We start from the raw sequence: 25,409 nt of genomic DNA, 5'->3' as shown, positions 1-25,409 counted from the left end.
ACACCCACTCACGTCGATAATAATTATAGCTTAATTGGAGAAATATGGATGGGGGACCATCTTTGCCAGTCCATGAAATTACCCACACAAAATCGTCGATGCAATTGATTATTTGATTGGATGTATTATGAATTATTTAGGGGAGTAAAAACTTGTTTGTATATTTCATTGTTTTGTGGCATACATGTTATGGTGTGAGTTTTCTTCGTCATTGATGCGTGTACTCGGCAGAACTTCATATTTTGTGTGCATTTGTCTAAAATATAAAAACATTTGGACGGCATAATCACGCCCGATAAATAGTTTCAGACATCCAAACAAACCATCAACTGCATCGACGGCTTCGTGTGTGTGATTTAATTAACTGGCATGTTTCTCCAATCATTGCAACAAAAAGAGGATTATATGAGATACAACCAATGGCCTGACAGGAGAGTGAATGTGGTGGTGGGGGAGGGGGAGGAGTGTTTTAGCTGTATCAACTGTTGAGTCAGCATTTAGCTCAACCAATGGCGTGACAGGAGAGTGAATGTGGTGGTGGGGGAGGGGGAGGAGTGTTATAGCTGTATCAACTGTTGAGTGAGCATTTAGCTCAACCAATGGCCTGACAGAAGAGTGAATGTGGTGGTGGGGGATGGGAGGAGTGTTTTAGCTGTATCAACTGTTGAGTGAGCATTTAGCTCAACCAATGGCCTGACAGAAGAGTGAATGTGGTGGTGGGGGAGGGGGAGGAGTGTTTTAGCTGTAGCAACAGCTGAGCTTAACCAATGGCCTGACAAGAGATGATACACCCTGAGCTGGCGATGCACGTGATTCGCGGATGGAAAAAAAACCACCGTGCAGGGAGATGTAGCTGTATAAATATCTCGGCCCACAGCGACCACATCATCTCTCTTCTTGGAGCCCAGCCTTCTAGTTGGTAAGTGTTCCGTTGCTTAGTATTTAATTGCTCTATATCAGTCTAACATAATCATGTCGACATTAGTTTTGGAAGTTTAATTAATTCAGGATTATTTGTGTCTTTCTTTCTCAATGTTTACGTGTTGAAATGAACTAAACATTGTGAGAAAAAAAAAAAAGAAGTAAGTAATAGGATGGTTAAAATATTGAAGATGTTCTTCTTTAAATGTGTAGCACACGTCCCCAAGTAACGTGCCCACCATTCTCATTGTCGAGTCAGTGTCTGTTTCAGTGCATAGGCTTTACCAGGACATGTCAGAAATCCTTAACTGGAAAAAAGAACAATTCGATTCTACATTGTAATACTTTACCTAATACATTAAACGGAAGAGTAAAGATGTTGTCATGTCATCCACGCATATGATGGAACATTGATTATCGGTGTTATGTCAAACACAAAGTGGATTTCTTCTTGTTCGTCTTCTTCTTCTTCTTCGTTCATGGGCTTAGACTCCCACGTTCACTCGTGTTTTTAGCACGAGTGGATTTTTACTTGTATGACCGTTTTAACCCCGCCATTCAGGCAGCATACGCCGATTTCGGGGGAGGCATGCTGGGTATTTTCGTGTTTCTATAACCCACCGAACTCTGACATGGATTACAGGAACTTTTCCGTGCGCACTTGGTTTTGTGCTTGCGTGTACACACGAAGGGGGTTAAGTCACAAGCACCTCTGCACAAAAGTTGACATGGGAGATCGAAAAAAACTCCACTCTTAACCCACCAGGCGGCAGAGACCGGGATTCGAATTCACGACCTCCTGATTAGGAGGCCGACGTCTTACCACCAAGCCACTGCGCCCGTCACATCATTATTGATTTTTGTTAACCACAAACAAAACAAAAGAGCCCAGTATTTGTGTTATCAAAAGTAACATACATTCAAAACAGTGAAAAACACAATATTACTATTGTTAAACATAACAAAATATTAAAGGACTTTTTGAGAAATATGTTCAAAGGCAAAAGATAGTCATTTTTCATGTTTGTGCCACAAGCTCAATGTTTAACACAATCTAGTATAGCTTTGCACACAGGGCTGCATGTGACTGTCAGTAATCTGCTCAAGGGAAAGACGTTTTGGTTTGCACGTGACTGTCAGTAATCTGCTCAAGGGAAAGACGTTTCGGTTTGCATGTGACTGTCAGTAATCTGCTCAAGAGAAAGACGTTTCGGTTTGCACGTGACTGTCAGTAATCTGCTCAAGAGAAAGACGTTTCGGTTTGCACGTGACTGTCAGTAATCTGCTCAAGGGAAAGACGTTTCGGTTTGCACGTGACTGTCAGTAATCTGCTCAAGAGAAAGACGTTTTGGTTTGCTCGTGACTGTCAGTAATCTGCTCAAGGGAAAGACGTTTTGGTTTGCATGTGACTGTCAGTAATCTGCTCAAGGGAAAGACGTTTTGGTTTGCATGTGACTGTCAGTAATCTGCTCAAGAGAAAGACGTTTTGGTTTGCTCGTGACTGTCAGTAATCTGCTCAAGAGAAAGACGTTTTGATTTGCACGTTACTGTCAGTAATCTGCTCAAGAGAAAGACGTTTCGGTTTGCTCGTGACTGTCAGTAATCTGCTCAAGAGAAAGACGTTTCGGTTTGCACGTGACTGTCAGTAATCTGCTCAAGAGAAAGACGTTTTGCTTTGCACGTGACTGTCAGTAATCTGCTCAAGGGAAAGACGTTTCGGTTTGCACGTGACTGTCAGTAATCTGCTCAAGAGAAAGACGTTTCGGTTTGCACGTGACTGTCAGTAATCTGCTCAAGAGAAAGACGTTTCGGTTTGCACGTGACTGTCAGTAATCTGCTTAAGAGAAAGACGTTTTGCTTTGCACGTGACTGTCAGTAATCTGCTCAAGAGAAAGACGTTTCGGTTTGCACGTGACTGTCAATAATCTGCTCAAGGGAAAGACGTTTCGGTTTGCACGGGCGTGTTAGCGATTGTTTGGGCCAGTCAGCGTCCCTCGTGCACCGAAGCAGATATGTCCAAATTCACTTGTAAAAATTGAAAAACGACCGGCAAATTGAAAGAAAAGAAAATCAAAAAATATTATATGCGTGACGTCACATGCGTTTGAATCGGACATTTAGGGGGAAAACGTCACTTCAATTTTTGAGATTACAAACGTTTTAGTATAGCGTTACATTTATTGTGACATTTTCGAGTGAACACAAATGATAACTGTTGCTCTCCTAGTTAAGGTGATTTGGTGTAATGATTGCACTGCCACTTTGTTGTCAGATCTGATTTGCAGCAAACTTTGAAGATGCCGTTGTCATCAGCCTTGTTCCTACCTCTGGTGCTGTTCGTCAGTGTTGTCACCTTTGAGTTCTCACTGGCAGGTATGATTAACATGGGTTCTCTTTATACCTAACACTCAAGGTGACCCCTAGAAATAAAAAAAACACTGATATCACTGTTGAACGACCTACTTCATATTTGGTGTACAATTACTTGAGAATATCCATGATCAGTTCATATAGTGGACAATGGGTCTCCCCCATGGAGGATTGCCTTCGTGTCCTTGGTAAATAGAGCGCACCACTTGCAAGCGTGAGTCAGTTAAACACGAAGGGATTCTTTTTTTTAAGTCAGTTTGAGTTCAACGAATTATCTTCATAGTTGGTGCGCATTAGCTTACGTTTTGGTATACTGGTCTAACAATAGTATACCGACTTTGATCTTCTCTCTAAAATGTTGTAAATAACGGCCCTCCAAACGTTAGCCTGTTTGGGGATTGCCCTGTACCTGGCTGACATTGCTGTCTTCAAGTCACCGATGATATGGGGGTTATTTTGCCATCTCCGACCTACAGATATGTTACAGGAACAAGTCTTCAAGGGTTTAAATCGGGTGCGTTTTGCTACCGCTCAATTATTCAAACCTCGTACCGCTGAGTCTAGCCCCAAATTCGTAAACACAATGTTTTGAAAGAGCATACCAGTTAAAGTTGTTGACTAAAGACATTGACGATTTAATACATTTTAAAAGTAGGTGTAGTTAAACCAATAACCATGGTCAACATCTAGCTTCTCCATGTCAACGGTACATGACTGTTCACCAAATACTTAGAAACAACAACAATGACTGTTCAACATGTAGCTTGTCCATGTCAACGGTACATATGACTATCCACTAAATGCTGAGAGACAACACGCTTGTCCTTTTCTGTGTTATTGCCCTGTCACACCTTGACGTATGAGCCAGCGTATGCCGACGTATGAAAAATCTGGCGAATACGTCGAATACGTTATGGGTAAGTTTTGTATACGTTAAGAATACGCTGAAGTACGCTGGTATACGTCGTCGTACGGCGAGGTTCTCGACAAATTTTGAACATGCACAACATTTCCGGACGTATGCCAGCGTATGGCTCACACGTCCCGCATACGCGGGCCGTACGTTATAGGTAAGTTATGCGATCGTTGACACACGTTCACACAGTACACACGTTACTAATACGTCGACGTACGTCGAGATAATTGTAAACGTACCCAAAACGTATCTCTTACCTATGAGTAACGTGCTTTGAACGTATGTCGAACGTATCTCCAACGCATATTGACGTATGTAGACGTTTTGAACGTGTTCCGGACGACCACAGAACGTATTCGACGTATTCGCCAGATTTTTCATACGTCGGCAAAGGATTCTACTTCATTGTTCTGATGGCGCTTGTAGATGCCGACTACAAATTCATTTGGGCAGATATTAGTGGTAGTGGATCAGCATCAGATGCGCAGATATACAATTCCTGTGAGCTGAAGGAATGCGTACCCTAGGTTTTCCTGACCCTGAGCCTCTTCCCAACGACAACGAGGATGTGCCCTACTTCTTCATCCGTGACGATGCCTTCACCCTTTTTTTATATATTTTTTTATAGGCTACGACATGTGATCGTCGGCGATACGCTGCGTACGTTATGCATACGTTATACACACGTTAGACTATCGTTGGACATAAGTTGTGAACGCCGGCAACACGTTAAGCATTCGTTGGTATAAGTTATCTATAAGTTATCGAAATCTTTTATATACGTTACTATCACGATATGTGTACGTCAAACTAGTTATGAATACGCTATGTATACGCGCAACTCGTTATGAATACGCTATCTATACGCCCAAAATTGGAAAAAAAACCCATCGATAGTTCAGCGTATGCCAGCGTTTTAGGGAAAGTTTGATACGTCGGCATACGCTGGCTAATACGTTAAGGTGTGACAGGGCCATTAGGCGTGCATGTGTGAAATAGAGATCACGAACATTCGACCTAGACACAATCATTTGTCGTAGTAAGCGTAGACATCCGGTCTGTTCCCCGCCTAATGGCCGATGTCTTCCGTCTTCGGGGGACTACGTGGGTTTAAATTTGGAGTGGTCTTTCTCCTAGAGGAGTTTCCTTGCAGGGATAGTGAGCCTCCTCTGCCCTCGTTTTAATTTTGGAGTGATCTTCTCCTAGGACAGCTGCCTTCCAGGGTTGACGAGCCTGTCCTGCCCGGCTATTTAACCCATAGTTGGGGGTTGGTTCGTGGGCACCAGGGCGTATCCACACGCCGGTGGGCCTGAATGCCACACGTCTAGGGGCCAACCTCCTCTGAGTCCTTGTAGTTCAGCCTGGGGCCTTTCGGTACCCAGTTCACGCCTGTCGCCACGATGGAGGCACTACAAAGGGCTTGCTGTGGAGAGGTTATGTACTGGCAGGAGAGACTGCCGCAAGCTACTCTCTTTTCGCGTTGTCCTGAAAAGGACGGTGCTAGCCAGCGGTGAGGGCTGAAAGCGAGAGGTGACAAGCACAAAACACTTCGCCAACACACTAGACACATCACACAACCATTTGACAGGCTGAAATAGAGATAAGAGCCATGACAATAAAACAAGATGGTACAGAGGACTTCCAATGTAACTTCAACACTAATTTAGAATGTTTCCATCTCAATATTTTCCTTTCTATGATTTTTCTCAGACGAGAAAGCATGCTCCATTGGACGTTACGGAACACTGACAATGTTCAACGGAGAAACAGCGGACGTGAAGCTTCCCTGTATGTATCGTCTCGCGGACTTCACGTGCGGGGACTACCGGGTCAAGGTCACTCCAGGCAGCGCGGTAGACCAGGAAGACAGTCACCGTTTCTCCCCGGACACCGTGTGGGTCAAAGTGGTCAACGCTAATACCAGTGAATTCGTGAAGATACGAACCTCAGTGAGACGACTGGACAAGGTTTGGAGCGACCATAGACACACATCTGCTAGCCGCACGTTTACCTAGGGGTTACAAACCGAGTCTCAGTGGATATTCAACAGAATGGTCGAAGTTAGTTGATCATGAACAATTTGAGCTTTAGTGAGATATTTTTCATGACCACGAACTAAGAACATTACTTTACATATCCGCTGAAACGAGGTGTGTACGTACTCTATTTACTTTCCTTTTTGAGTCAGGTTTTTTTTTTTCTCGGAAAAAGGGAGATTTTGTGCCACAGGGTGATCAAAGCATAATCACTCTGTCAGACTTCTGGCGCAGTTGGGCACGATGATCACACTTGATGCGCGGTGGTATCGTTATGTCATAATAATTTGATTCTCTTCACACTTCCAACCAGTTACTTTCGGTTGGACAGAAATCGAGCACACATTTATGATATGATAAGATAAGATTAGATAACGTAAGAAAACTTTAATGTCCATGTTCATCGTACATAAACATGGACATTTGTCATGTTGCACCTCGCTGGCCTACTTGTAACACAGAGACAGCGATCAACAAGAATAATTGTACATAAACACAGTTCTAAGAGGAACCGTTGCAATATGTGCCATTCAAAGGTGTTGAATGTTAGTGTGAATGTGTTTCATCAAGTTCGTATTGCTGTTTACACGAAAAGATTTCATTGGTCAGCTAACCTCATTGGAGACGGAATGGTACTTTAAATAGATTTAAATAAATGTAGTTGTCTACTGAGTGGAACAAGTATAGAAATGTGGTCGTTTATCGGATAGATATGTAATCATGTTGATGATGTTTTGTTGTTGTTATGGTGGTGGTAGTGGTGACAGTGGTAATCATGGTGGTGGGGTTGACATTGTTGTTGTTGTTGTTGTTAATGATGATGGCTTTGGTGATTATAATGATGCTTAGTGTTGCTGTTGATGTTGTTTACGACAGGAAATGCATAGTGCTAAACCGATTCTTGTGTAATAAGACACGATCTGTTCCCCTCTTTTAGAACGGAAGCTTACGCTTTGATGTTTCAGAAGAACTTTTGTTGAACTTCGTGAGAAACACGCTGATGTGAACGAGACTTGCCAATATAAATATGTGAACCTCCACCACGAAATGAGTCGCATGTCACCTCGCCCGGTTCTGCGCTATAGCTTAATATAAGTCCGGGGAGTGTCTGGTAACAGTGTGAGGGTCACCTTAGTCACAGGCTTATAACTCAAACAGTTTTCGCTCTTTTTTAAAACGGTTAAATTTCACCACTGGATAGAGCATAAAAAACTCTTTAGGAAAATGTAAAAATATGAAAATCATGCAAAGGTGACATGCGACTCATTCCGTGGTGGAGGGTGACCTGGGTCATATATGTCCTGATCTAACGCATGCTCTTTCTGCAATCCAGTTCAGTGAAAACAGAACCACCAACCCATGGCAGGTAAAGGAGGGCTCTAAGAGCGTTGTGGACTTCGCAGACTACGACCAGTCCAGGGAAGCTGCTGTGTTGAGGAAGGACGGAGTCTTCAGCGTGGAGTTCAGCAGGGCGGAACGGAGCGTGGTCGTCACGTGCTCGGACCAAGAGTTTGTCTCGGAGGGACTGCCAGAGTCACTGTGTGGTACGGATATCTGCCTGTTGGCATAGCTGCGGGTTGTGACTGTACCTGTCACTGTACTTATCTCGTTAACAGGTAAACGTAGCTTTTAAAATGATAAATCTAAGCCGAAGATGGCTTGGTTAAAACCGATGAGCTGCGTTGTCTTTCTGACTACAAGTGATCAGCGCCCTCTTTCTTTCAGTTGTCAGCATCCCACTCTCTCTCTCTCTCTCTCTCTCTCTCTCTCTCTCTCTCTCTCTCTCTCTCTCTCAATAAACACATTAACAACCTTTAAAAACAATTTTGTTTTAATATTAAACATGCCGATGAGCACATTCTTTGAGCACTTTGAAAACAATAAATTAATGCACGAAAATTAAACAGGTTTAACCCCAAAACACTCACGTGAAACAATTTATTTGACCAATGACTGACCAATTAACAATAATCTGTTCTGTGTTGCTATTTGTTGACTTTACTAAAGCTTTTGACCTAATTAATTGACAAACTAATTCTGGTTACATGTTAAAATCTAAAGTACTTTTTTTTTTTAACCAATCACACTCTTGTAAACAAACATAAAGGTTTGGAGCACCACACGGTTCTATGTTTGGTCTGTTACTATTTTTAATCTATTATAACGACCTTCCAATATTTGTAAAATACATGTGCACACTGTGGCAGATGATACTACAATTCATTCCGGTCACCAAGATCTTATTGAAATAGCAAAAAATCCTCCAAGAAAACCCTAATCGATTGCTAGAATTGTCAGAACTAAACCATCTGTCACTGAACCTAAATAAAACTAAATGCATGCTTCTAACCACGAGATAAAAACGACCAAATCTATCATCTAGATTTCTGACCTTGCAAATACGAAATCAAGATGTATAAAGTATTAGTACTCTCTGATTGTATTGAACCACATGATTCTACACAATGCACGACTTGTAAGTACAATTATTGTGTAGCTGATAAAATATTAGTACTCTCTGATTGTATTGAACCACATGGTTCTACACAGTGCACAAAGAGCATTATTAGGCAAACACAAAATGTGTTATAATTTTCCATCTTGCCAATGCATAATATAATCCATTTGAAATGTCCTATTGATTGCTGGACATGTTGATTATATTGATGTGTTATGTAGTAAGCCGGATAAAGAAAAAGCAGGTTGGCAATGCGAATTCTGTCACCCTCGAAATATAAAGTTCCATTCAATTTAATTCTCTCTCTAACGCCCCACGTTTAAAAACGTGTCCATGTGCTTTCAAATCATGCAGGAGACGAGACAACGACTGACGCCATGAACAATGCGATGACGACCCTCTTTCCGGGGCAAGGGAATATGACGGATGACGCGCTCGTCAGTTACATCGTGCTGAATCACGGCAATGTCGTTCAGAGGTAAGTCACAACATTTTATTCATACATGGCTACTTGTTTTCTAAACTAAACTGGAATGGTCTCATGTCATGATCAAACGTGTCCGCTCAGTATACATCATTTTGCACTCGTCTTCTACTCGTCGACGTCAACTAGTAACTGGTTTCGTCTACATTTGCTGTAAATGTTCTTCGTCTGTACAAATTCAGCATAGACAACTGGCATGAAAAGGCGAAGGAAGGGCAAGCAAAAGCGGAATTGTATGTGCTGGTTTCCAGGCAGTAACAGCTGAGTGTGGTGGATCTATTTGCACCAAGGAGAGAAGGACGTGACACACGTTTTAGTCACAGTGAATCGTGCAAGTGTCCAAGTAAATGTGATAACTTAAAGGCAGTGTCAGACACGTAAGCGTTGCGTACACACAAAACACAACGTAGAAAAGTATCAAATATAAGCTTGGACGTGCTTTCTTTCATTAAAGTGACTCTCCGCTGGGACGTGACTTAGTCGGTATCGCGCCGGCCTTAAAATTAGTTAGTTGCTATCGGCGTGGGTTCGGACTCTGTGATTCCAAGAATCAACGTTTGCAAACTGTTTCAGGTGTCCGAACACCACTGTGCGCATACATGCACACGATGAAGATCCTGAGCTAACCGCAACAATCGCAGGACTCGGAAACCACGAATACATGCACACGATGAAGATCCTGAGCTAACCGCAACAATCGCAGGACTCGGAAACCACGAATACATGCACACGATAAAGATCCTGAGCTAACCGCAACAATCGCAGGACTCGGAAACCACGAATACATGCACACGATAAAGATCCTGAGCTAACCGCAACAATCGCAGGACTCGGAAACCACGAATACATGCACACGATGAAGATCCTAAGCTAACCGCAACAATCGCAGGACTCGGAAACCACGAACACATGCACACGATTAAAGATCCTAAGCTAACCGCAACAATCGCAGGACTCGGAAACCACGAATACATGCAGGAAAACATGGGTGGCACAGTTTTGCCGAGAACTTCCTTGTGGTAACTCCTCAAGAACAATAAGATATACTCATACATACATACAATATACAGAATGCAAAAAAAACCCGTCTGCTACTTGTTGTAGTCCTAGGGGTTGTGAATCTGGACCAATACATGTCTAGTACGTGTGAGGGTGATGTCATCTCGACACGTACACGTCTTGGCAACACTTGCTGTATTTACTAGGTCAGAACGCGCTTTGAAATCTAAATATATAACTTGGGGGAGAAAGTTCGTTTACATTATCATCTAAAAAAAAAAACCGTTTCAATTTGCTCGCCTTGTCATTCCTCCCAGTTGATATTTAGCGTGATTGCAAATACCCTATCGTGCTTTCACATACTGGCACAGGCACCAATCAGCCGCTACTCTCAGGCACCAATCAGCCGCTACTCTCAGGCACCAATTAGCCGCTACTCTCAGGCACCAATCAGCCGCTACTCTCAGGCACCAATCAGCCGCTACTCTCAGGCACCAATCAGCCGCTACTCTCAGGCACCAATCAGCCGCTACTCTCAGGCACCAATCAGCCGCTACTCTCAGGCACCAATCAGCCGCTACTCTCAGGCACCAATCAGCCGCTACTCTCAGGCACCAATCAGCCGCTACTCTCAGGCACCAATCAGCCGCTACTCTCAGGACATGCGCACAGCTTCCTAGCTTAATGCCTGTCTGAATTTACTTCGCACTTTCCACATTTGTGACCCTCCACCACGAAATGAGTCGCATGTCACCTCGCGCGGTTCTGCGCTGGGCTTAATATAAGTCCGGGGAGTGTCTGGTAACAGTGTGAGGGTCACCTTAGTCACAGGCTTATAACTCAAACAGTTTTCGTTCTTTTCTAAAACGATTTTCACCACTGGATAGAGCATAAAACACTCTTTGTGAAAATGTAAAAATATGAAAATCATGCAAAGGTGACATGCGACTCATGTCGTGGTGGAGGGTCACATTTGTTCTCGTTTTCTCCAACAGCTTCCTAGCTATCTGCCAGTCTGTGTCTGTCACCATGTTCATCTGCCAGTCTGTGTCTCTCACCATGTTCATCTGCCAGTCTGTGTCTGTCACCATGTTCATCTTCCAGTCTGTGTCTGTCACCATGTTCATCGGCCAGTCTGTGTCTCTCACCATGTTCATCTGCCAGTCTGTGTCTGTCACCATGTTCATCTGCCAGTCTGTGTCTGTCACCATGTTCATCTGCCTGGCTGTGTCTCTCACCATGTTCATCTGCCAGTCTGTGTCTGTCACCATGTTCATCTGCCTGTCTGTGTCTCTCACCATGTTCATCTGCCAGTCTGTGTCTCTCACCATGTTCATCTGTCAGTCTGTGTCTCTCACCATGTTCATCTGTCAGTCTGTGTCTCTCACCATGTTCATCTGTCAGTCTGTGTCTGTCACCATGTTCATCTGTCAGTCTGTGTCTCTCACCATGTTCATCTGTCAGTCTGTGTCTCTCACCATGTTCATCTGCCAGTCTGTCACCATGTTCATCTGCCAGTCTGTGTCTGTCACCATGTTCATCTGCCAGTCTGTGTCTGTCACCATGTTCATCTGCCAGTCTGTGTCTGTCACCATGTTCATCTGCCAGTCTGTGTCTGTCACCATGTTCATCTGCCAGTCTGTGTCTCTCAGCATGTCCATCTGTCAGTCTGTGTCTCTCACCATGTTCATCTGCCAGTCTGTGTCTCTCACCATGAGAACAAACCCTTATCATGAAAATACTACTTTCCGCTACTCAGTCATTGCACGCAACACACACGCATTACCTCCCTCTAAATATTGTTCAGCAGCATGATATATTATGACCTATTTATCTCCGATCAACCTCATTTCTTGTACAATGTGTTTTCCTACGTACTATGTTAACTTACATTTCCTACTTTATGAATGTGGTTTCTCGCCGTGCATTCTGTACAATATGACACTGGAATAATCCAGTGTATCAATTTAAAGTTACATTTTTCCTTGAACCTTGCTCATGAATGCGATCGGGATGAACATTGACTTGATGTCAATGTTGCAGTGCAACCTGCAAGAAACTGGCCAGCAAATTCACAAGCTGTCAATACAAGGAGCAAGCCGCGATGGAGTGCGTGGCCATCTTTGCTGATCCCTGGCAAGCCGAGTGCCTGGCAACGTCAGACACGTCCCTGGCTTACTACTATTACAACTGTCTGGCGTTTGCGTGTGATGGCGACACCTCGGCTATGGATCGCATGAACAACTACATCAATGACAACTGCGGTAAGCGCTTGTAACTAACACAAATCACTGGCGACTGTTTATTTACACTATCATCTCTAGCAATACAAGTCAATATAGAATTTATTCTCCAGTAGAAGCAATTCTATTTTGGAATTTTATAATAGAAACACTTAAGACCGAAATGATATTTGGAGACACAGAAATGTATCCAGCATTATTACATTCGTCTCTAAACATGAAACTTGGGCAATACCTGTATCAAATATTTGTCTCTAAACATGAAACTTGGGCAATCAATACCTGTATCAAATATTTGTCTCTAAACATGAAACTTGGGCAATCAATACCTGTATCAAATATTTGTCTCTAAACATGAAACTTGGGCAATACCTGTATCAAATATTTGTCTCTAAACATGAAAAGTGTGATGTATGTTTTTGGGACACAAAGTGTACACTCCTATGAAGGGTTTGAAACTTGTTCGGAACATTGCGTCACATCGGAAAGTGTCAAACCAATTCATTCGGTTATTGCTGAAAAACAGCGCTTTGTGTCATGACACCCCTCAAACTCGATACCTATATCAGTAGGACTAGCATAGCACACACAATATGTAAGCTAGCACAATAAAACAACATGTTCTCTGTGTGTGTGTGTGTGTGTGTGTGTGTGTGTGTGTGTGTGTGTGCGTGTGCATGCATACGTGTGTGTGTGTGTGTGTGTGTGTGCGTATGTGTGTGTGTGTGTGTGTGTGTGTGTGTGTGTGTGTGTGTGTGTGTGTGTGTGTGTCTGCGTATAATAATAATAATTGTCAGTAAGTACTGGTGTCACATGACTGATGTGAACCAGTTGATTGGCTAATGGCGATGGGCTAAAACTGTTAGCGCACTCTTGGAGTGCGCTAACTTTTCAACAGAGCGTATTCTTCCGCCCTTTGCCTAAGCGAGAGTGTACTCTCATCCTCAGAATTAATTAATGACATGTAGCTGATATTCTTCACAATACCAATGATTATGACCATAAATTTCCTGCTTCTCAATTAAAGCAGAAGTGGGGTTTTTTCTGACAGATTGCATGTGCCTGTGCCACAGTTGCCACTGATCTAAAAATAGAACCCGCTGTGTCTAATTTTTCAGTTTCGACTTGCGAAGATTCCTCTCATAATTATGCCATGTTAGTGGCATGTAGCTTATTATCCACATTACCAAATGATGAGTTAGTATACAAGTCCCAGCAGCTAACAGAAAACACAAGTGTTATTCCGATAACGTAGCAGCTAGATCAGCACGTAGCAGACTACACTGAAATACGACTGCATCTGTTCAGTAAATGAATGTTTTCCGAATTAATATTTCAAGGCAAGAACAATCGGAATCGAACACGTGTAGGGTTTAGAACGTTCTTACCATATATAAGACTTATTACCAGACTGCCTCATGCGTGCAGACTCAGTGCAACGTGACGAGCAATTTTTGTTTTTGAAATGAGACTCAGTGCAGTGGTTCGATTGCAGACGACATAAATCCCGCTCAGCAAATTAACATGTTGGGCAAATGTGAACGATAAAACGATGGGGATATAATATGTGTAGGGTTCAGAGCATTCTTACCGTTCATATTTAGTACCAGACTCCCCGATGAGTGAAGATACCACACGAGAAACATGCCACATTTATTTTGAAAATGTGCTTACTGTCGACCTTGGCAAGGGGAAACACTCTGCACAGTCAATCTGTCGAAGCTCGATGAAGGTTTCGAATCGCAAATAACTAACAACACAGTCCTTTCTCTGAGTTTAAATGAGGTCTCTATGAAAGATCATTACTTTTTAGCTTAACGCTACACTGGAATTTACCAACAGAAATTAAAACAAGAGTTTGCGTGTGACGAAAGCACGACACACTTGAGACAGCCCACACAAAAGTAGATCTTTGACACAAACCTGACCACACAGTTACGCCTATCCAAATGCGCGTTGCAAAATGTGCGTTTTGAATCTTCTTTTTTCTCTGGCGGTACTGACAATATCCTCATTGAAACAATCCCAGTGCACTAAGGGATTTATAGAGCAAATCTCGAAAATAATTATTGAACTCAGCGCTATGCGCTTCGTTCAATAATGAATTTTCTCGATTTGCTCTATAAATCCCTTAGTGCACTGGGATGTCTCAATAACTTAAAAAATAATAATACGAATGTTTGTAACGCGCACATATCTCACCAACAGGCGACTCAAGGCGCACATACACTCATTCACACACACGAAGACTTAAAGTCACTAACACACACACACCATCAACCATTAAATATGTACAGTTATTCAGGGTGGGATGGGGGTGGGCAGTGTAGAATGCATGGATCATTTGGAAAAAATGAATGTCTTGAGTGCAGATTGAATGATTCGAGGGACTGTTGTTGACGGAGGGGGAGAGGTAGTGTGTTACATTGGCTAGGTGCTTGGAAAGAAAATGAGCGTTGACCTGCTGTTTTGAGTTTGGTGTGGGGGATGTTGAGCTCAAGGGAGTCGGCAGATGATCTGAGTGCTCGTGAAGGGACATAGAGAGAGAGAAAGTCAGAGAGATAGACACGGGCGAGACCATGGAGGCATTTGTAGGTGAGAGTGTTGATTTTGTGTGTGATACGGGCAGGAACGGGCAACCATTGGAACTGATTTAGGAGGGGTGTGATATGGTCTATGTGTGTGTGTGTGTGTGTGCGCGCGCGCGCGTGTGTGTGTGTGTGTGTGTGTGTGTGTGTGTGTGTGTGTGCGATAACCACACAAGAAGCACAAGGAAATAATCAATTCAAATTGACTTGTAATATTCGTCGCTATCTGTTTGTCTATCTGTCTGTCAGTCTGAATAACTGTTTGTCTTTGTGTGTCTGTTTGTGTCTGTGTATGTGTGTGTGTGTGTGTGTGTGCGTCTGTCTGTCTGTCTGTTTGTATCTTTGTCTCTGTCTCTCTGTCTCTCTGTCTCTGTCTCTCTCTCTCTCTGTCTCTCTCTTTTTCTCTCTTTCTCTCTCTCTCTCTCTCTCTTTTTACAATTACAATTACAACTGTCAGTTGGTTCAACTCAAGTGCAGCAAGTTAGGGAACATAGATTATTGGGTGTTACCATTGATCAAGAGTTGAAATGGCAAACTCATTTGAGTAATATTTGCAAACTAGTATCGAAAGATGTGTACCTGTTATCAAAATTAAAGGCATTACGCAGATTCTGCAGCACTCAAAATGTTCTATTACGCCCACATAATGCCTCATATAAACTTCGCATCGACACTTTGGGATAACTGCAGTGATGTTCATTTAAAAAGACTCAATTCCCTGCATCGCCGAGCTGCAAAACTTATTCTGCATGATTTGAATAGGTCCACGGATGATAAACTAAAGCTCTTGAATTTCCTCCCCTTGAAAGATCAGTTGACGTTAAACAAGGCTGTGTTCATGTATAAAATTCTAAATGACGACTGTCCTAAATATTTGCAATCACATTTTAAACATGCCACAAAAAGATATGGGTCCCAAAAAATCATCCCTCCTATACCTCGCATAGACCTCTACAAATCGAGCTTAGCCTTCTCGGGAGCGTTTCTTTGGAACTCCTTCCCCCAACAGATAAGAAATGCAACTTCAGTGAAAATGTTTAAGAGACAGTCACGTTCACACATCATTCGTGAATGAAATGTCTTGTTCGATTGTTATTTTGTTAAACATTTTGTACTAGTGTTAACGGATGTGTAGCTGATCGGAGCAACTTTATTCCCAAATGAAAGGTTTAACTATGTCAATGTAATTTTGTAATTTTTGAGTTCTCCTTATGTAATTCCTTAAATGCACATTGTGTTGCATTCCATACAATGTATTTCTGTATTTTATATGATTGAATTTATATTTTGAATGTGCGTCTGTCTTTATGTGTTGTATAAAGGACAGGTTGGAAGAATAGGCTTTGCCTTTTTCTTTATTTGGTGTTTAACGTCGTTTTCAACCACGAAGGGTTATATCGCGACGGGGAAAGGGGGGGGGGGGGGGAGATGGGATAGAGCCACTTGTTAATTGTTTCTTGTTCACAAAAGCACTAATCAAAAAATTGCTCCAGGGGCTTGCAACGTAGTACAATATATTACCTTACTGGGAGAATGCAAGTTTCCAGTACAAAGGACTTAACATTTCTTACATACTGCTTGACTAAAATCTTTACAAACATTGACTATATTCTATACAAGAAACACTTAACAAGGGTAAAAGGAGAAACAGAATCCGTTAGTCGCCTCTTACGACATGCTGGGGAGCATCGGGTAAATTCTTCCCCCTAACCCGCGGGGGGTAGGCTTTGCCTAAAACCTTTATCCTTTTGTAATAAAGTTCTGAGTCGGAGTCTGAGTCTGAGTCTCTCTCTCTCTCTCTCTCTCTCTCTCTCTCTCTCTCTCTCTCTCTCTCGCTCTCTCTCTCTCTCTCAGCGATGACGCTCATCAAGCAAAGAACCATGACAAGGACAACCGAAACCTTTCTCGTCGCAAGCAGCCTCCACACAGACACTCTAATGAGGACACGGGTGCACGCTCCATCCCAAACCACCATTCCCACTCCTACCCTCCACCACCTCCACCCCCGCCGTCCTCCCACCACTACCCTTCACTTATTCCCACCCGTACCCCTGTTAACCTGCCCCCTCCATTTACCTACCCGCCCACCCAGTCTACACGAGAGTCTGTCGGTCAACTGGCGCATGCAGGGACCACGCCAACGCAACCAATTTGGCAATACGCAAGCAGCGCAATTGCGCCGCCCATTCGCCCCTGTCCGCAAATTCGCCCTACCAGTCATCAGCAGTTTGCGGTCCCTCCCCCCGGACACCCACCTGTCTACAGCCAGTCTGCTGACCGTGTCCAACTGCCGCACCTGTCGTCACAGCTCAGTGCAAATGCAGTTCAGCTGCTGAATTTAATTTCAACTCAGCTGATGTGTTAAAAGCTTAAAACTGAAGGCTGTGTAAGTTAGGTGACCTTCGGACTGGTCGGAATATTTCAGTTTGTTTAACAGTATTGAGCGTTGTATCTGCTCCGTGCATAGTCACAAACAGCATCAAATGCAGCAACTAGTGTGTGTGTGTGTGTGTGTGTGTGTGTGTGTATGTATGTGTGTCTGTGCGTGAGTGCATGTGTATGTGTATGTGTATGTGTGTGTGTGTGTGAGCGCGATCGCCGGGTCGCCTTGGACAAACATTATTTGGTTCAATTTTCTTGTAGTGTTATACAACCTAGAGCTTGTGTTACGCTTAAAATCTTACGATAAAGTTCGAAGCGTTTTTGCACCTTGTGCAGTGACTATACCTGTGTTTCTAGTTGTGCCTTGCGTTGTACTCGGACTGCCTGTCTGTGTGACGTGACGTGGACACTGAGGAAAGAGTGTGTTTCCTTCCCTTCGGTTCTAGCACTTCTCCATATCGTCTGATCGACCCGTCGTAGCACATTGTTTAGAACTCTATTGTGTAATTCGTAGACGACAAGGACTTTGCCTTTTCTAGCAAATCTTGAACTTTCACTCTACAACGTCCAGTGTGTGCGGATTGTGTCTGCTTCTGTGTGTACTCTTAACATTTATAAGCATGTCGGCACTAGCTCCAGCCGCAGGACTGAATATCGGACACTTAAACATTTATCATCTCTTGAACAAAATTCCTGATCTCTGCGTGTTATTAAATCAACATTCTCCCATAACCCATTTGTTTGGGATTTCAGAGACTAGGCTGGACTCACGCATCTGTGATGATATGTTGCGGATACCTCACTATTCTGTTATCCGACGCGACAGTATGGAAGTACAACATACTGGTCTTGCTGTTTATGTCCATGATTCCATTGCAAAGTTTGTTAAGCGCAGGGCTGATCTGGAAGTGAAAAGTATTGAATGCCTTTGGCTTGAAATTTCTTATAAGAATTCGAATTCTTTTCTCCTCGGTTTTGTATATAGAAATCCCGCATCCAATTCAGCTTGGTCTGACGATTTTATTGATTTGATGGATAACATCAAATGTAATAATCGCAATGTTTTGTTACTTGGTGATTTTAACATAGACTTGCATAAAACCCAGACAGCCTGGCGCTCAGTTACATCTCTCTTTGGATTCCATCAACTTGTGAACACCTCAACCAGATTGACTGATACAACATCAACGTTGATTGACCACATTTACACTAATAATATTTCCATGGTGTCAAACGTGAAAACTGTACCTTCAAGCATCAGTGACCATTGTTCAGTATTTTGTTCTTGGTCGTTCAAGTTACCTAAGCCGGTGCACAAGGGCCATACAACTATTGAATATAGAAGCTTTAAAACGTTTGATGAAACTAAATTCTTCTTTGATCTCAGTTTAGCACCATTTTCCTCTGTGTTTAATCATGTTGTTGCTGACGAAGCGTTGGGCGCCCTTTTAGATATATTTTATCCTATAGTGGATAAGCATGCCCCACTACGTCACCACAGAGTGAAATATCCATCTCTTCCCCCATGGTTGACGGAACAGATTATAGAAGCCATGTCCCTGCGTGATTTTTACAAAGCAAACAACATGAAGTCTGATTTTAAGAAACAAAGGAATAAAGTGACAGAATTAACACGTCAAGCAAAAGCAAATTACTTTAATACATTAATCGAGGACAAGAAAGATATTGCAACTGTTTGGCGTGCTGTTAATAACATATTAGGTAAATCTAAACAGAACTCAAATCGGTCTGCCACAACCATCTCCCCTGAAGATTTTAATAACCATTTTTTGTCCCTTGCCAATAGGCTAAATGAATCTGCAAAATGCGACAGTCCTGATTCTGACCTTGAAGTCTCTCTCACAAAATTACATGATTTTTGCAATGACAAATGTAAACCGGACGATTTTTTTACTATTCCAGACATAGCAGTGCATGAGGTAGGTAAGGCGCTAGAAGGCCTTGAGAATAAAAAGTCCATGGGTCCTGACAAGATTCCTCCTTACTTGGCCAAATTAGCTCTACCATATATTGTGGAGCCACTCACCTATGCGTATAATCTCTGCATAAAGCAAAATACTGTACCTAGTTTACTAAAAAGAGCAAAAGTAATTCCACTCCATAAAGGCGGAAATTTATCCGACCCAAATAATTTTAGACCCATTTCCTTATTACCCATTTTATCCAAACCATTGGAAAAACATATTCACAAACATTTGCTCGCGTACATAGAAAGCAGAAACCTTTTCCATCAATTTCAATCTGGTTTTCGAACAAATCACTCTTGTCACAGCGCCCTTACCACGCTATGCGACACCTGGTTGTCTGCAACAAACCGATCTGAAATCAGTGGTGCTGTGTTTCTCGACTTTAAAAAAGCGTTTGATCTTGTTGATCATTCAATTTTACTGAAGAAATTACAGTTGTATCTCAGAAACAGTTCAGTGTGTAACTTTTTTGCTTTCTATTTACAGGACAGATCTCAATATACTGCCCTAAACTGTAAAATATCTACTGAGGAGACTGTGAAATGCGGGGTGCCTCAAGGGTCAGTGCTTGGGCCGATCTTGTTCTGTCTGTATATCAATGATCTGCCACTGCACATTTCTGACAGTAATGTAAGAAGTGATTTTTTTGCTGACGATTCTTCTCTTCACTCAAGTGGAAAGTCTGTTACAGTAATAGAGTCCTCCCTTCAAACAGCTTTAAACGATGTAAATAACTGGTGTAGTGCTAATGCTATGCTTGTCCATCCAATAAAAACTAAAAGTATGGTAATTGCAACCAGACAAAAACATCAGATTTCTCCACTCAAACTAAATCTTACTATTGGTACGCAATCAATTGAACAAGTTCAACAGCATCGCGTTTTAGGGGTAATTCTTGATTGTGAATTCAAGTGGCAGGCACAAATACAGCATATTTGCAAGAAAGTAGCCAAGAACGTTTTCCTCCTATCCAAGTTAAAGCTATATACCGACAGAAGGACTCTGGAAATGTTCCACCATGCTCATGTAATGCCTCACATTAATTATGTTTCGACGCTCTGGGATGGCAGCAGTGATGTCCACTTGAAAAAGTTAGACTCTCTCTATCGTCGCTCGGCCAAACTCATCGTAAAGGATAATGCCTCAACAGATATGAAATTAAAAATGCTTAACTTTCTTCCACTGGAAAAGCATCTCAAGTTAAACAAAGCCATTTTCATGCATAAATTGTATCACGGTAAAGTGCCGATTTACATTACATCATTATTTAATAAAGCTACCCACAGATATGGGTCGGTCAACTTGATCCCACCAATTCCACGAATTGACCTGTATAAGACCAGTCTTGCTTTTTCGGGTACTTCAGTTTGGAATTCACTTCCATCATCCTTTAAGCACCTAAAGTCATTAAAAAGTTTTAAAAAATGTGTAAAAAACCACTTAATGTCTGAGTAGTTTAACGCCTTTTGACTTACCAAACTTAGTATTACGTCAAAAATATGCTGTGCATTGTATATTCTGAACATATTTTTGTTACTCTATTGCTACATGTTCGATTGCCACCAGCTTGTATATATAATTACCTGCATAGTATGCATTTGATTTTATGAATAACCACATATGTATGATCTTCATGCCTCATCTTTATCATCATCATCATCATTATCATCATCATTATCGTCATCATCATCATCATCGTCATCTTTATTATCACGTTTTCCGACCTCCTATTGTTGGTTAACTTTTTAACTTTTTAATTTTTAATTATTTTTATTTTTTTTATTTTTATTTTTTATTTTTTATTTTTTATTTTTTTATTTTATTATATAATTGTGTGTCTATGCGTCCCAAGGACAGATTGTAAGAAAAGGCGTAGCCTTAAATCTAAATCCTTGTAAAAATAAAGTTCAATTCTCTCGCTCTCTTTCTCTCTCTCTCTCGCACTATCTCCCTTTCTCTCTCTCTCTCTCTCCTTCTCTCTCTCTCTCTCTCTCCCTCTCTCTCTCTCTCTCTCTCTCTCTCTCTGGCTTTTTTATATTTAGTCAAGTTTTGACTAAATATTTTAACATCGAGGGGGAATCGAAACGAGGGTCGTGGTGTATGTGCGTGTGTCTGTGTGTCTCTCTGTGTGTGTGTGTAGAGCGATTCAGACTAAACTACTGGACCGATCTTTATGAAATTTGACATGAGAGTTCCTGGGTATGAAATCCCCGAACATTTTTTTCCTTTTTTTGATAAATGTCTTTGATGACGTCATATCCGGCTTTTCGTGAAAGTTGAGGCGGCACTGTCACGCCCTCATTTTTCAACCAAATTAGTTGAAATTTTGGTCAAGTAATCTTCGACGAAGCCCGGACTTCGGTATTGCATTTCAGCTTGGTGGCTTAAAAATTAATTAATGACTTTGGTCATTAAAAATCTGAAAATTGTAAAAAAAAAATTTTTTTATAAAACGATCCAAATTTACGTTTATCTTATTCTCCATCATTTGCTGATTCCAAAAACATATAAATATGTTATATTCGGATTAAAAACAAGCTCTGAAAATTAAATATATAAAAATTATTATCAAAATTAAATTGTCGAAATCAATTTAAAAACACTTTCATCTTATTCCTTGTCGGTTCCTGATTCCAAAAACATATAGATATGATATGTTTGGATTAAAAACACGCTCAGAAAGTTAAAACAAAGAGAGGTACAGAAAAGCGTGCTATCCTTCTTAGCGCAACTACTACCCCGCTCTTCTTGTCAATTTCACTGCCTTTGCCATGAGCGGTGGACTGACGATGCTACGAGTATACGGTCTTGCTGAAAAATGGCATTGCGTTCAGTTTCATTCTGTGAGTTCGACAGCTACTTGACTAAATATTGTATTTTCGCCTTACGCGACTTGTCTATTGTTCTGAGCCCAATTTGCCTGCAAATGGCAAACCTCACAGGGTGTCTTTGCTTTCCATTTAAGATGTTAGACTGGAAAGACAATATTTTCGGGAATCTCACCTATTCAAAAGATATCCCTGCGTGTTTTGAGATTCATTCGCAGCTATTTTCGCAGATCATGCACTTATGGTTTCCATTCCACAGTCTGATATACCTCAGTGTATATACATTTCTGGTGATGGTTGCATAACATCACAACGTGTGTTGCCTTCCAGTGAGATGTTCGCCGTCCTCCTGGAAGTGTACGACCGTCGTTCCGCAGTGTGTCGAGTTGAATCTTATCTGTGACGGAGAGCCCGACTGCTTTGACGGAAGTGACGAAACAAACTGCGGTATGTGCGTGTGTGTGTGTGTGTGTGTGAGGGGGGGGGAGGGGGAGGTAAGCGTGTGTGAGTGTGTATGTGTGTGTGTGTGTGTGTGTGTGTGTGTGTGTGTGTTCGCTTGTGTGTGTGTGTGTATGTGGTGGGTGGGGTGTTTGCTTGCGTGTGTGGTGTGTGTGTGTGTGTGTGTGTGTGTGTGTGTGTGTGTGTGTGTGTGTGTGTGTGTGTGTGTGTGTGTGTGTGTGTGTATGTGTGTTGTGATCGGGAGGTCGTGGGTTCGAACCCCGGCCGGGTCATACCTAAGACTTTAAAATTGGCAATCTAGTGGCTGCTCCGCCTGGCGTCTGGCATTATGGGGTTAGTGCTAGGACTGGTTGGTCCGGTGTCAGAATAATGTGACTGGGTGAGACATGAAGCCTGTGCTGCGACTTCTGTCTTGTGTGTGGCGCACGTTATATGTCAAAGCGGCACCGCCCTGATATGGCCCTTTGTGGTCGGCTGGGGGTTAAGCAAACAAACAAACAAACAAACAAATGTGTGTGTTTGTGTGTGTTTGTGTGTGTTCACTTGTGTGTGTGTGTCTGTGTGTGGGTGTGTGTTTGCTTGCTTGTGTGTGTTTGTGTGTGTGTGTGTGTGTGTGTGTGTGTGTGTGTGTGCGTGTGTTTGTGTGTGTGTGTGTGTGTGTGTGTGTGCGTGTGTGTGTGTGTGTGAGTGTGTGAGTGTGTGTGCAGATGTTTGTTTGTGTGCGTATGTGTGGAGGACAAGGGTTTTGGCCATTGGGTAAGCGAGAGAGTTTGTTGATCAACTGAAGCAACAACATTGATTACTGCTCGCAAACGGCGCAGACAATAAATGATACCCACGGAACCCGTGTACATAATATAGCAAAGAAACCATATTTGTTTCTCCTGTACATTACAAAGCATACCCTCTCTGAAATGCTACTAATATGTTATCTAGAACAAGATAACAAAATGTACTCAACGGTATCATGGACAACCACACCTGACAACGAACAAGGGGTGGTTTGGACGCAAGATCTTCATCAGCAAATAACAAGAGATGGCAGAAATAGACAAGGAGAGCAAAGAAGAGCAATGTATATCACATCGGAACACAAACTACGTCTGGGTTCGACACAATGTCTTTTAAATCAATGTAATAAATGACCCCAAAGTACAAAGTACTGCCCACCGCCTTATTGCACTATACGGTCATAAATCCGACCCGCTCTGCTACAGTTATAATACAATGTCTCTTGTGCAGGGGTTTGCAGCTGGGGAGCCTGGAAGTGCAGAAACAGCAGGCAGTGCATCAAGTCATCCCAGCACTGTGATGGCAGCACTGACTGCACTGATGGCACTGATGAGACATACTGCGGTCAGTGGATGCCCCTCTCTGTGATTGTATGTCTTTCTGTCTGCCTGCATGTCTGCAGTCTGGTTTTGTTGGTGTGTGTCTGTCAGTCTGTGTATGTGTGTGTGTATGTTTGTGTATGTTTGTGTGTGTGTGTGTGTGTGTGTGTGTGTGTTGGTCTGTCTGTGTATGTGTGTGTATGTGTGTGTGTGTGTGTGTGTGTGTTGGTCTGTCTGTGTGTGTCTGTCAGTCTGTGTATGTGTGTGTGTATGTGTGTGTGTGTGTGTGTGTGTGTGTGTGTGTGTGTGTGTGTGTGTGTTGGTCTGTCTGTGTGTGTCGGTCTGTCTGTCTGTCTGTCCTTGTGTTAATCTGTGATGTACACGTATTGGTAAATTTTGAAACTTATTGTTTAGCAACATCACGTGCAATCCAGACAACCAAACAAACAATCAATCAAACACACGAGTAACACGAAAACCATTACTATGATTACAGAACCAAAACAAACAAACAAACAAACAAACTTACAAACACACAAACACAAACTAAGAATGAACAATGATGTTTGTTTGCAACATGAATTAAGTTTAATTCAGGATTAAGAATGCTTTTTTAAACTGCAATTGTGAAAGTAAATTATTGTTGTTCCAGAATACCCCTTGTGAACCTTGCCCAACTCCAACAACTGCAATGGATATTTATCACAACATTCTGACGTAACAACAGAATGACGAAATTGTCTCTTTGGCTTGAAGTTATCAACAATAAATTATTTTCAATGCAAGCACACGAGATGGCGCTCTTACTTTTCTTTGTTTGTTAGCGTGGGTGTTGTATTTACTGTTCGATGTATTGTTATACATCTCTCTTCCTCCCCCCCCCCCCCCCCCTCTTTCTCTCGTACGTTTTAGTTAAATCTAACCTTCCCCTTAATTTACACTCACACACATTCAGGTATGCACGTAAACATACACCAGCTGCATGTGCACCCACACCCACTGTGGGCACACCGACACATACACCCACTGTGGGCACACCGACACATACACCCACTGTGGGCACACCGACACATACACCCACTGTGGGCACACCGACACATACACCCACTGTGGGAACACCGACACATACACCCACTGTGGGCACACCGACACATACACCCACTGTGGGCACACCGACACATACACCCACTGTGGGCACACCGACACATACACCCATTGTGGGCACACCGACACATACACCCATTGTGGGCACACCGACATACACCCATTGTGGGCACACCGACACATACACCCATTGTGGGCACACCGACACACACACCCACTGTGGGCACACCGTGGTGTATGCGTGTGTGTGTGTGTGTGTGTGTGTGTGTGGAGGGGGTGTGGGTATGTGGGTGTGTGTGACC

General features: G+C 42.5%; 1 protein-coding gene across 2 annotated transcripts; it reads left to right on the top strand.

The window, feature by feature from the left end:
- Nucleotides 1-862: 862 nt before the first annotated feature.
- On the top strand, nucleotides 863-24,793 carry LOC138970570 (uncharacterized). Of its 2 annotated transcripts, none has more exons than XM_070343035.1 (9): nucleotides 863-919; nucleotides 3,194-3,294; nucleotides 5,918-6,174; nucleotides 7,577-7,787; nucleotides 9,056-9,179; nucleotides 12,228-12,448; nucleotides 22,544-22,660; nucleotides 23,915-24,028; nucleotides 24,656-24,793. In XM_070343035.1, exons 2-9 carry the CDS (start codon nucleotides 3,219-3,221, stop codon nucleotides 24,667-24,669), a joined length of 1,134 nt encoding a protein of 377 aa, XP_070199136.1. In that variant the 5' UTR covers nucleotides 863-919; nucleotides 3,194-3,218; the 3' UTR covers nucleotides 24,670-24,793. The 2 variants fall into 2 exon arrangements, with proteins under 2 accessions (XP_070199136.1, XP_070199137.1); XM_070343036.1 differs by having other exon boundaries at nucleotides 872-919; nucleotides 3,207-3,294.
- Nucleotides 24,794-25,409: the final 616 nt, after the last annotated feature.

Source organism: Littorina saxatilis, linkage group LG7, assembly GCF_037325665.1.
Source record: "Littorina saxatilis isolate snail1 linkage group LG7, US_GU_Lsax_2.0, whole genome shotgun sequence".
In the NCBI taxonomy this organism is placed as follows: domain Eukaryota; kingdom Metazoa; phylum Mollusca; class Gastropoda; order Littorinimorpha; family Littorinidae; genus Littorina; species Littorina saxatilis.
Note: the sequence above shows the minus strand (reverse complement) of the source record. Positions and strands in the feature narration are given on the sequence as shown.

Bases quoted from the DNA above. Each gene is read 5' to 3' on its own strand.
- LOC138970570 (XM_070343035.1), top strand. From the start codon at position 3,219: ATGCCGTTGTCATCAGCCTTGTTCCTACCTCTGGTGCTGTTCGTCAGT. The intron at 3,295-5,917 runs GTATGATTAACA...GATTTTTCTCAG, and splicing joins CTTTGAGTTCTCACTGGCAG to ACGAGAAAGCATGCTCCATT. The intron at 22,661-23,914 runs GTATGTGCGTGT...TCTCTTGTGCAG, and splicing joins AAGTGACGAAACAAACTGCG to GGGTTTGCAGCTGGGGAGCC.